The following is a 13,163-nucleotide window of genomic DNA, read 5'->3' as shown; positions in this document are numbered from 1 at the left end:
CTCCCAATTACCTGCCTAGTAAGCATAATTGTCATTTTATAGAATTAAAAACAGAGACTCAAAGAGGTTGACAGTCTAACATACCACAGCAGCTAAATGGGGGATCTGGAATGCTAATTCAGAGCTGTCTGGCTCTCATGAGAAAGCTCTTTCTGCTATCATATGCAAGCCACATTAATAGGGGGCTCAGTAAGTATTGTCCGGATAAATTCTATAATAAATCCAGTGAAGACAGACATTATTTTGTAATATGCAGCATAATAGGCACGATTATGATTGGATTTTTTCTGCTCAAAAGTAATTAGATTAGAGTAAGAAACCAAAAATATGGGAATTCATTCAGTCATTCATGCATATGCATGGATTTAACTATCTACATTTGAATAAATGCTGTTAATTCCTGATTCCTTAGAAGCTCATGTGGGAGAGATAAGCATGTCTTAAAATAATGCCATAATAGTGGTATCCGAGAGGACTTGCAGAACATAATTCAATCTGATAGAGTAGAAACAGATTGCAAAAATTCAAATTCAAAACATCATAAATCCTCTAAGCACTGTCAATTCTTCCTCCAAATTATCTCTGAAATTCCTCCTTCTTCCCCATATATGGCTTCCATTTATAGAGGCCTGTGCTGTCTCTCCCAGCTGGGTGCCAGGCCTCCAGTCTCTTGCTGTTCAGCTCCCAATTGCTTCCAGCAAGATCTTTTTAAAACCCCAGGCTTGCCATGACTTAGCGCCCATAGCTCCTCAGTGACTCCTCATTGCTGTTAAGGTGAAAGCCTTCCCAGTCTAGCCCTTCATGACTCCTCCATGTTCTATGGGACTGCCCCAGGCTTCCCACCTGGTACTGCTGAGCCTTTCCATCCTTCCCTGACTCGACTGCCTGGTCAACACCCATACCCATGCTTCAGGACTCAGGTCCTATGTTTCAGGCCTTCTTCTATGCACCATTCCCTTCCCTGTAGCCATTGATCATGATTTGTTTATATGCCTCAGTACCTTCATGACCCTGAACCCCTCAAGGGCCAAAACTGCCTTACTTTTCTTTTTGACTTCCCAGCTTACCTTAGTAGAGCTGTAGTCACATAGAGTAGACACTCATAAATGCTACTCTGTCCTTTAAAGGTTGAATTTTCCAGCTAAAAAGGAAGAAAGACAATTTCAGGAGGGAGGAAGAGCATAGCGAAGTACAGAGGCGTGAAGCTCAAGAGAAGTGGATGGGCTGGGGAGAGGTGTAGCTGCAGCATCAGGGGAGAAGCAGTAGTGCCTGGAGCTGCCCAGTCTGGCTTGCAAAAGCTTTATCCTATGGGTGAAAGGACACCATCTCTTGCACTAATGGGCTTTGTGACTGGAGGCAACATTGCTGTTTCACTGCCTGAAAACTGAGGATGATAACCCGAATCGCAGTTCAAGTGGCCTTCACTGGTGTGGCTGAACCAGGTGTTTGTGGCTGGAATGTGGTCTGATTGGTTAGTGCCCAGCTCTGTTGATTATCAGATGTTTTGAATATAGTAGCCCCCTCCCATGTGCCCAAGTTGTTGGGATGATTCAACAAGAAACTTTGAGAGCTCAAGTGCCCTGCGGTTGTCAGCCACGTGATTACCTCTTCCTTCGGACCCAATTAGATGCAGGCATTACCTAGTGGCCCAGTGTGAATCTTTGTGCTCCAACTTGACCTTTTTATTTGTTTCATTATTGTATTTAATTTGTTTATTTTAGAAACAGACATTTTTTAACAGCTGTGCATTTCCTGTCTCTTTGTTTTCCAGTCATTGTGTGTTTCCTTACTCTCTGTGGGTGAATGTTTCAGATGTCTGTGGGGCCCAGTGTACAAGATAAAACTTATTGCAGTGCCTTTGGCGTCTACACCATTCCAACCAGCTCAGACAGCCCAAGCCTATTTTATCCAGTGGCTTCTTCCATGTAGTGGGAAATAAATCTTGAATGGTACTGTTTAGATATGCCAGGAAATTCATTCTGGGATGTTTGCCCACGTCCATTGGCATTTCTCAAAAGGAACCCCAGGTGTCTACCTTGACACCAGCAGGGCCACTTGAGCCCTCCACTAGCATTCATTGCCTGCTTCGTTCTCAGCCTGAGCTTGGGAGTTACAGATGTGAGAGGCGGGATTATACAGCCAACATCTCTAAGGAGGCCCTTACCCTCAAAGACCTCTCCCCCTAGCGTGTCCATATTAGTCAAAATATGTCCACGTATGCCAGGACATCAGCACAGGGTTGCTCCCCACTTTCATCATCAAGTTTAAACAAAAAGAAAGATTTTCTTTCTTTCTGTGCCTCCACTGGACATCATTTCCCACCTAACAGATAATTTAATGTATCTATTACTAAATGTGTTTGAATTAGAGACAGAAAGGTTACAGTGGAAGAAGGAAGCCTGCTGCTACTGCAGCTTGTCCTCCCAAGGAGGTGTTTGATTTAGCTGTGTAAACAAATGACTGCATTCTCCAGAGGTCCTGAGCACAGCTGCCTGCACTGGAGAGGACTCAAAACTCTTCCGCCAGAGTGAACTCTGCTTCCTGGTGAGTGCTAGCAAAACAACCAACAAAGAACTGTAGGACTTGTGTGGACTTTAAATGGTGGTGGTCCTGCTACTTGGGCTCAGTCACAGCCATTGGGAAAGTAAAAGAGAAGCAGAAAGCCCTTTTCTTGCTTTATTTGTCATTGGCTGTCACAGGGCATTACAATGGTTCTCTTTGAGATTCTAAGCTCCTTTGAATTCTTTTCCCACTAGTGGTGCTAGGTTTATGTTGAGCCCCTTACACTGGCCAGTTCTTGTCTACCTACATTCTTCTCTAACATTCATGATTGCATGGTTACTCTTAGTGTAGAAGCAGGCAGCTTTTACAGATAGACTCCCATGGCCTTAGCCTCATGGAGCCTACTATGTTCTAACTTACAAGGTAATCAGACCAGACCAAATATATCAAAATCAAAAACCTCTGCTGAGAATGTATTCATCTCTGTCTTCCAAACATACTTATGTATACACATACACTAATATACATGTCCATTCGCCAAGATTTTGACTTCGGGGATCAAAGCAAGTACCAATAAGGAATGAGGTCAATTGCTGCAAGGCAGGTGGCTTCCCCATGAGAATGCAAGGCTACCTCATGAGTCATACTTTAGAGGGTGACCCAGGAACTTTTGATTCATCCAAAGCAGCTTCTATAATTGCTCTGCCTTGACCTTGGGAAGATGCAGAAAGGATGACATTCAGGATTAGCTTTATAAGACCTTCCTATGGGCAGAGTTGTCTGACTTTCACCTAATGACTAACAAGCCACTAGTGAGCCTCAATAGGTGAGGACCCACCCCCCTCACCTCCCCTACTGCCCAGCTGGGACATGGACTTTGGCTTCTGTCCATAGCATTGTTCTAACCAGATGAGGTGTTGTAGATCAGCTCGGGATGGGATATGTTCCCAGACATATTATTTAAAGAAAATAACTCCCTTCCTCCCCTGATAAACAGCTGTTATGGCTAAAAGGTAATCTGGCTGGGGTTTAAAAGTCACTTGACTCTGTTGACTTTCAAGATATTTTGCAAAAACAGTAATAAAAATTGTATTTATTGGGTCTTCATTTGTGAGACGATTTGGTATACCCAGTGGTTAAAAACACAGGCTCTCTCCAGAGGAGGTTTACTTTACCTAGTTGTACCTCATAAGTGAACTTGGACCTCATAAGTTTGTTGTGAGAATGAAATGGGTGAATATGAGTGAAGTTCTTGGACCAATTTTGGCCACGTAGTAAGCCTTCACTAAGCATCTGCTTTTATTCCTACAGGGGGCACTTAGTAAGCCCTTCACAAACACCATCTCATGTGATCTTTAGAACAAATCTGTGAGATAAGGCATATCTCCATTTTGTAGATAGAGAAACAGAAGCCACACAGTTAGGAAATGACAGCAGGTCTGTTAGACTTTTAAACACTGTGCTACACCAAGTAGCAAGGAAGACAAATGGTCAGATGTTTTAGGGTAAATGAACATTTGAGAATCTTTTAAGTTTTTTTCCCCCAGAGATTATCAAGGTATCAATCTGGGGGGGGTGCATCAGGAAACATGACTATGAATCAGCTGCCTGATAAACCAGCCAGGATGGAGCCCACGTCATCACAGGAGTCAACAATGTCACAGAAAGCATCAGCTGCTTATTCCCATATAGATTTCCCCTAAAGACATGAAAGGGAAGTTCAAAGAGAATGGGCCAGATTGCTCTGAAAGCCATATTGCTAAAACATATTTATTTTTATTAGCTTTTTTGTTTCAAGAGTTATATTCTCATTAGCACCATAGCAAAAATTCACGTTTTATGAATTTCTCCTAGCTTATCATGTGATTCTGGGGTAGGATGCAGGGTTGTGTTCAAGACACATAAACCAACTCAACTCAGTAAACATATATCGAGGCCCTGTCATGACAAAATGCTATTCCAGAGACCACGGTGAACAAGCTGTGGCCCCAAACTCAAGAAACTTACTGTCTCTAGAGCTGTGCTGGCCAATACAGTAGCCAGTAGCCACGTGGGGCTATTTAAATTTGAATTAATTAAAATTAAAAACACAATGCCTCAGATGCACTCGCCACATTTTAAGTGCTCAATAGATATTTGTGGCTCCTGCCTGCCATATTGGACAGGGCAGATATAGAACAATTCCATCACTGCAGAAAGTGCTACTGGACAGTGCTGCTTTGGGGCAGAAGATCTTGTTCAGGAATGTTACACCCCAGTCTGTGGCTAGAGTGTGGCTTACCCTCAGAGTAACGAGAGGGCAGCAGAGGCACTCCGCAGGCTCAGCTCTGAAGACATGGATGCAGGTTCTGTTTCTGACCTACACTGACCTTGGGCAAAGCTCTTTGCTCCCCTGATCCCAGTTTCTTCACCAGCAAAGCAAGAACATCAGACCACAAGACCTCTAGGGCTCTGTCCAAATGCCCCATGACTGAGGGAACTGGTAGAACATTCTATGTGTGTGTCACAACATGAAGTGCAAAGACTTTCATCTCCCCAAATAATTTTGTTTTTCATTTTTGAAATTAAATTTCAGATTCACTCTAACTGCCAATACTAAAATTCTCTATGTGCAGTTCTAAACTTGACAAACCAATAAAATGAAATTATTTTATTATTCATCTTTGTAAAACATTGAGGTCTCCCTAAAGCAAATTTAAATGCACATTTAAAAAAATGTACTCTAGCAGTTCAGTTCAGAAGCCCCCTGGCCCACGCATCACACTGTCAATCCTTTGTCCTCGAGCAGTGTGGTTGGGTGGGTTAACTACTGACAAACACTGGGTGCCAGGCCCTGGTCAGGGACTAAGCTAACAGTCTGCATATTAGATCCCACCTACCCCTGCCCCCAACACACACAAGCTATTTCTCAAATAGCAAACCTTACATTATTTCTGCTCAGAAGAAACAAACGTTTATTGAGAACCTTTGGGGTGTGACCTTTGTAAGTCCTACTTCTCATTGAAGGACTGGTCAATGTTAGGCTGGGCAATGCCTGTGAGAGAATCACTCCCTACAGAAAATTCTCCATTTCCCTTAACTCTATGGTGGGTGACTACACATACTGGTATATTTTCTTTTAAGATAATTATTAATATCTCAATAGCATGGTGTCTCTTAAGCCTGGGCCCTATAGAATTTTTCACGTACCTGTGTTCCTCTGCCCATGTCGAAAATTCTCCATTTCCCTTAACTCTATGGTGGGTGACTACACATACTGGTATATTTTCTTTTAAGATAATTATTAATATCTCAATAGCATGGTGTCTCTTAAGCCTGGGCCCTATAGAATTTTTCACGTACCTGTGTTCCTCTGCCCATGTCAGCGGGAACCCTAATAGTTTTCTTCCTTTTAATCTAAAAGACTGAGAACATTGTGTGTTTCTGCCCCCAGGGCATGGAGGCTGGGGTGGGATAGTTTAGTTCAGGAGGCCCAAGAAGTGTGGGTGTGCAGCCCTTGTTCAAACACAGCCTCTGAATTGCCTGAGGCGCAGGTGGAACTTGGGAGTGAGGGGGTCTTTGGTGAATGAATTAGGTTTGCCTGCTTCTTCCCAGTGCAGTGGAGCTTGGTTCTGTGGTCAGGTCCTTATACCCTGTCTGCCTTTCTTGTTTCTTTATTTCTCTGGTAATAATTGTGGAATCAAATGAACTGGGGTTTGATACCAACTCTTAGCACCCTGGGGGAGTCACTTAGCCTCCTTGAACCTAAGTTCCTGGGCTGCCAAGTGAGGATAGGTAGTAATTGCTGTTCCACCTACTTGACAAGACAGTTGTGAAGGTGCTGAGTACCGGGCTGTGGATCCAGCCTTTCCCATAGCTCCTGGTGTGGCAGGAAGAACTCTGGGCCTGCAGGTGAAATGGGGGAGGGAGTCCCAGCTCTGCCACTGTCTCCCTGTGTGACCTCAGGCAGATCTCCCCAGAAAAATAAGATATTTTATAAAGCTCAGTTTCCTCTTCAGTAAAATGAGATTCCAGGTAACTTACAGCCCGTGGGGATGAATCTGTTCCTTAAAGCCTGTGGTACATCAACAGCCCAGTCTTCCTGCTTGCTTTCACCCTTCTCCACTACCAGTGATCATAGTCTGATCCCATAGATCATATCCCTGCTTAAAACCCAACATTAGCTCCTACGGCTATTTAGGGCTTGCCCTGAACTTCCCTGCTCCGAGCACTGAAAGCCCGGTGTTCAGGGAAACTACTGAGTCCCACAGGGCAAACCCTCTGGTCCCACCTTCTTTCTAGCGCTGGTCTCACATTCCCCTCCCTTCACCCTATGCTCCCTTCTGTGCCTTGCAATTACCTGGGGAGCTTTTGACAAGATATGGATGCCCTGGCCCTGCCTCTTGAGATTCTGATTTAATTGTTTGGGGTGGGGCCCGGCATAGGTATCTTTTAAAGCTCACCAGTGGTTCTAAAGCACAGCCACAGATGGGAACCACTGCTCTATTCTTGTAGGTCCCCAGACACCCATGTGCTGTTCCCTGTGCCTGAGTTGACCTTTCCCCCACTTTCCTCTCCAGCTAATTCCTGCTTATCCTCCTACGCAGGAGGCTCTTTCTCGGGGCAGCCTTCCCTGACTCCTCCAGGAAGACTTTAGCTGCATCCGTCCACTGGGCTTCCCCAGTACACTGGGCTTGCTTTCATCAGAACCTGCTCCTTCCACATTTTGATTGTTGGCTTACTCCAATCCTCTCCCTCATTAGCTCTCAAGTTGCTTTCAGAAAGAGATTTTTATCTTTCCTTCTTATATTCCTAGAGTCGACCAGGCTCTGGCACATTGCCGACTCTCAGTATGCATTCAGGGAACAACTTAATCAAGACAAGACCATCTGACCTCTTGAGAGTTACATTCTAAGAAAGAAATGTCAGCACCAATAGCCCTCGCAATGATAGAAACAAGAGGTTAAAGAAATAAAAGAGGCCGGGCGCGGTGGCTCAAGCCTGTAATCCCAGCACTTTGGGAGGCCGAAGCGGGTGGATCACGAGGTCGAGAGATCGAGACCATCCTGGTCAACATTGTGAAACCCCGTCTCTACTAATACAAAAAAATTAGCTGGGCACGGTGGCGTGTGCCTGTAATCCCAGCTACTCAGGAGGCTGAGGCAGGAGAATTGCCTGAACCCAGGAGGCGGAGGTTGCGGTGAGCCGAGATCGCGCCATTGCACTCCAGCCTGGGTAACAAGAGCGAGACTCCGTCTCAAAAAAAAAAAAAAAAAAAAAAAAGAAATAAAAGAAAAAAGATAGTAAAAACAGATTCATGTAACAATATATGTGCTTTAACCAATCTATACAAGTGGACAACCCTCATATTCAAATTTTTAAACATTCTTAGTTCTGTTCTTTTGTGGTAATGGTTTTTTTCCTCTTCCAGGAGAAGAAAAGAGGCATATTACAGAAATTCTTCCTCCCCCAGCATTACTTGTCACAGAATTGTAATTGGAAGTGATTTCCCTGACAAGTCATTTTGGCTCTCGGTTATTTTCTCTCTTCCTCCTTGCTCTTCCCTCAGCTGGTCATCTGTGTGTTTGGAGAAAGCCAGAAAGGTTCAATGCTAGGAATGTTTCTCTCCCTCTTTAAAGCTCTTTAATCGTCAGGCTTTCTGATCTTCAAAGCAGCCTGTAGCCAATGTAACCCCACTCCCTCGCCTCCCCATGCTGGGGAGTAAAAGCCTGGAGTATTTTTGTCATTTTGAGGACTTGCATATTTGGACAGCCTTGGACATCTGGAAAGTGTGGTTCTCACTAGCTCTACAGGGATAAGCATGTCAGCGTTTCCAAGCTCTCTTCCACCCTTACAACTCGACACATTGAAAAATTAACACCAGACTCCAGAGTTAAGCAAACATTAAGTTTATAGGCCTCCTTGCATTTGACCATTTCTTGGGGCAGCAGCCCTTATCCTCTGCCTTTTTGTGTGTGCAGTTGAGTGTTTGCTGTTGTTGCTCCTCAAACTCAACTTTGTGACTATCTGCAGTGCTTGGTCCTGGATAAGTTTGAAAACTACGATGATGAAACTCAGCTCACCCAACGTGCTCTGTCGCTACTGGAGGAAAACAGGTTCTGGGCCGGAGTGGTATTCCCTGACATGTATCCCTGGACCAGCTCCCTACCACCCCATGTGAAGTACAAGATCCGAATGGACATAGATGTGGTGGAGAAAACCAATAAGATTAAAGACAGGTGATGTTTCAGGAAGGGCTTGCTGGGTTTCTCCAAAGTCAGTGGGAAATTATATTTGGTAGAGAGAAAGGGATTGAGACTGTTACTCAGCTTATATATCAACAAAATTAAGTTAAATAAGAAAAAAGATATTTTATAAAGCTCAACAAAGCGTCCTTGGATGAAATTACCGAGTCATGTTGTGGCTAATATTCAAAACTGAGATTTAAACTGAGGACTAGGAAATAATAGAATCGGATCCTTTGGAAACTTTTAGGAGAAGCGTTTTAAGAGAATGAGTTCTGAGTCACCCCGTGGTCGAGAAGGTGTGAGTGAGCTGTCCAAGCCCCTTTGTCTGTGTCTTCTCAGGTACTGGGATTCTGGTCCCAGAGCTGATCCTGTGGAAGATTTCCGGTACATCTGGGGCGGATTTGCCTATCTGCAGGACATGGTTGAACAGGGGATCACAAGGAGCCAAGTGCAGGCTGAGGCTCCAGTTGGAATCTACCTCCAGCAGATGCCCTACCCCTGCTTCGTGGATGATTCGTGAGTCCGAAGTTCCCGATCCTCCTCCGTGACATGCTAACTGGGGTGCTGGGGTAGGCTGGGGTGGGCTGGGGGTGCTCCTAAGACTTCAGTGTCTTTGTAGACAGCCCCAGGGACCAGAGCCAAATTGGAGAGCATGGAGCTCTGACTAAGGAACCTGCTTCTCCCAAGCTCCAGTCAGGCACAGATGAATCAGCGCAGTAGTGTGAGAGGAAAAAGAGTTGGTTTAACTGGAAAAGGGAAGGGGAAAATTAAAGCAAGGGAAGTGAGGCTAGGGGAGGGGACAAATTCCCCATATGTAGTATGTTTGGTATGTGGAAGGTTTCTGGTCAGAATGTTTGCCCAATGATTGCCACATTAGCATTCATTTTGGACTCTGCATGGCCAGTAGGTGTGGTTCCTAGGAGCCCTGGAATAATGCAGCCCCTTCCTTAACATTCCTGTGATGTTAATGACAAGGTAGAAGAATGTGTTAGATAAGCTCAGGCCCCGCCTCCCTGGCCACCCCCATCCCAGGCCCATATATCTGTTGACCAGGAGCAAGCCAAGCAAGCAACCTGCTGTTTCACTGAACATGGCTTTGGGAGGTGGTAGAGAAAGGGCCGGGGTAGAGGGTTGAGAAGGATCATTTGTCATTACAGATGAGTCAGACATACCACCAGGACAGCAGTAGAGACCTACAATTGAGTTCATCTAAAACCCAGTGTGAACACAGGAAACCCTCTTTTAATAACTGTCCAATGGGTTTTCCAGCCTCAGCTCTACAGAAAACTTGAGATAACAGTGGCCAGTCTGCAGTTAGTTTGGGTTTGGGCAATAGGCAGAGCTGGGAAATGGAGCCAGGGGCAAAAGCCCAAGTCTACTTTAGGATCAGAATGGGGGTGGCTGGTGGGGAAGTGAGGTGGGTGTGGGGAGGCAATAGAGATCTGGGTCTTTTGGTGTGGGAGAGTCCTCTGGTGGCCAGTCCCAGAAGTGCATGCTTTCCGAATGAAACCCTCCCATGCTGGAATTGGGCCCGTCCAATGACAACACACAACGGTTTTCAATAGATAATAATCCCAAGGGCTTTACTAGCACATGAAACACAGGGAAAACATGTGTAAAGTTCACAAGAAAGTCATTCCAGTATATCAAATCTATCCTGTTTGCCGGGTGGATATACCAGGGTCTGCTCCACCTGTGCATGGCTGGTGGTGGAGCCAGTGGCTGTTGGATAACTGATTTATTGACGGACCATTTGCCTTCTGAAAGTGCTAAACTGATTAGTTATTTTGTGCCTTTTTTTGCATAACTAGGGTTTGAACTTCCAGGGCAGACTGTGCTGGGGTGACTGACCCCCTTGGGGAGCCAAATTATTGATCTTACAACTACCATTTGTCCTCGTCAGTGCTCCACCCTCTTGAGTTTCAGTGTCAGCATGTAGCTGTCTACTCTAATTCCATCCACATCATCAAGTCCACAGTCTTTTCCTTGCAAGGCTTTACAGGGAAGATCTTTGACATAGAGTATGTAACTTTATTGACACATTTTACTCGCAGAGCATTCACCTGAGCTAACCAGAAAGTCAACACTCTGCTATAAAGAAAAAATAATGCTTCAGGACTAACGTGGAATGTATTAAAACATTCCAGCCCATTGAATGTCCAGGGGAGGGTTTCCTGTTTTCCTTTCCCTCCATCTGGGCTTTGTTCTCAACACATTCATTCAACAAACATTTATTCTGCCTCTACCAGGTACAGAGCTCTCAACTATTCTGCTTCTCTCCTCTTGCTTTAGTTTTATGATCATCCTGAACCGCTGTTTCCCTATCTTCATGGTGCTGGCATGGATCTACTCTGTCTCCATGACTGTGAAGAGCATCGTCTTAGAGAAGGAGTTGAGACTGAAAGAGAACTTGAAAAATCAGGGTGTCTCCAATGCAGTGATTTGGTGTACCTGGTTCCTGGACAGCTTCTCCATCATGTCAATGAGCATCTTTCTCCTGACGATATTCATCATGGTAAGCATAATGGAGAAGGCTCACAAAATCTTGACTACTTTGGTTCGTCTCCCCTTTCCTCCTGTTAATGTGCCTGGATTAGTCATCTGATCACCAAGGAGAACATGACTTCTAGCTTCCCAGCCCTTCCTTTTAGCCAAGGAGGAAGATACTCAGAGAGACAAAATCTCCCCAAGGAGCCACTGTATTACCACATCCTCCCATCTCCCACTTCCTGCTTAGGGGTCCATGGTCCTCACAGACTTTCCAGTCCCATTCTATGACCATCTGGAGATGCTGCTATTAACAGATCCCTGCACAGGGCGATAGTGTATTCAAAGTGGTCTTCTCTTTCCAATACAAAAGAAATCAGTTCAGGGAGTGTTTTCCTAGGCTTACCATTTTAACAACTGGCTAGAGTTGAAATGGGGAAAGCCTTTTCAGTGTTAGTAAGGGAGGAGATCTGGATTATTTACTAATCACCATCATGGTCACCTCATACATGGCTTCACCAAAAAAAATTCTGCTGCCTGAAAAATCTCTAAGATCTCTCTCTCTTTTATAGGATAGAATTTGGAGCCCATCTTTCCTCAGTGATAAGGAGTTTTTATAGCCACAGGCAGCATCTATTGGTCCATCCTCTGCAAACTTGCGACTCCTTTGAGAGCTAGACTTGGAAATGAAATATTATTTTGCAATGCGCTGCTATCCTTCATTTTTAGCTCTTCCACCACAGATGATTGTTTTTACTAGGTAAATAATAAGGATATAAATTTGGGTATTTTTGATATTTTACTGGATGGAATTTGGTATAATTTTTAGACTTCAGGCTTTGCAGGCTTCTGCTATGGAATGACGGGGCTTGTTCTATTTCTTACCCATCATCATACAAAGTGCTGTGCTGCACTAGGCAATGTGTGTGGTGACCACAGGCTGGCTGAATGTCTCCCATCCCATGCTGGCCCATATCTGGTGCCCACCTGATCCACGAATGTTCCATCAAATCCTGTTCAAACAACACATCTCCAGTTAAGCCACATCTTACCCTTTCTTTTTTTTTTTTTTGAGACGGAGTTTCGCTCTTGTTACCCAGGCTGGAGTGCAATGGCGCAATCTTGGCTCACCGCAACCTCTGCCTCCTGGGTTCAGGCAGTTCTCCTGCCTCAGCCTCCTGAGTAGCTGGGATTACAGGCACGCACCACCATGCCCAGCTAATTTTTTGTATTTTTAGTAGAGATGGGGTTTCACCGTGTTGACCAGGATGGTCTCGATCTCTTGACCTCGTGATCCACCCGCCTCGGCCTCCCAAAGTGCTGGGATTACAGGCGTGAGCCACCGCACCCAGCTTGCCCTTTCTTCTTAGAGTAAAATGTACTAAATCTGAACATTTTGTCTTTTTAGTGTTGCTCTGTGATCCAGTGATCTGTGGGCTTCGTTAAGCCCTGTGGTAGAGCCCTAGCAAAACAAATGCTAAGGTAGAGGTCATTGTGCTCAAACAACCCAACCCCACCTGGATGTGGCTTTACCATTGCAAAGGGTGCCAACGTTCTAAGAGATGAGGGGAGGAGCTGAGCCCCTTGTCTTCCTTTAGGGTTCCCTTGTTCTTTCCCATCCCTCAGTCTGCTCCTTTCCCCAGTACCAACATGTTTGTGTCCTCAGAATTAAAGGAGTAAAAACCTGTAAACATCTGACTAGCAACAGCCATGAGACTTTGCCTGACTTGTTGATAAGCAACATTGATATCTGCCCTCCTAAGAATGGGCCATTAGGTCTTCAAAGCTTTTATGATGTGACGTAAGGAACATTCACCAAGAGTTTCTTGCACAAAAGGGTTTCTCTTTGTGGTAACTAGAACATTGTTCCAGTGATGATGGAAACAGAGCTTTCCACACCAAAATAGGGTTTTCCTTTGAATGACTCTCCCACCTTTCCCTTGTCTC

The 13,163-nt window shown here is 44.9% G+C and overlaps 2 protein-coding genes across 5 annotated transcripts in view; one reads left to right on the top strand and one right to left on the bottom strand.

Moving 5' to 3' along the window:
• Positions 1-13,163, bottom strand: part of LOC135272661 (neuroblastoma breakpoint family member 4-like) — a 387,040-nt gene that overhangs the window by 265,753 nt on the left and 108,124 nt on the right. The gene's annotated exons all lie outside the window — the stretch shown is intronic.
• ABCA4 (ATP binding cassette subfamily A member 4) overlaps positions 1-13,163 on the top strand; it is a 131,916-nt gene that overhangs the window by 50,561 nt on the left and 68,192 nt on the right. For both annotated transcript variants that reach the window (XM_064371132.1, XM_064371133.1), the window contains exons 12-14: positions 8,515-8,720; positions 9,069-9,245; positions 11,022-11,244. In XM_064371132.1, coding sequence (XP_064227202.1) covers positions 8,515-8,720; positions 9,069-9,245; positions 11,022-11,244 — 606 coding nt within the window. The remainder of the gene's footprint in view (positions 1-8,514; positions 8,721-9,068; positions 9,246-11,021; positions 11,245-13,163) is intronic.

Source organism: Aotus nancymaae, unplaced genomic scaffold, assembly GCF_030222135.1.
Source record: "Aotus nancymaae isolate 86718 unplaced genomic scaffold, 86718_ANA_hifiasm-v0.15.2.pri h1tg000122l, whole genome shotgun sequence".
Taxonomy (NCBI): Eukaryota; Metazoa; Chordata; class Mammalia; order Primates; family Aotidae; genus Aotus; species Aotus nancymaae.
Note: the sequence above shows the minus strand (reverse complement) of the source record. Positions and strands in the feature narration are given on the sequence as shown.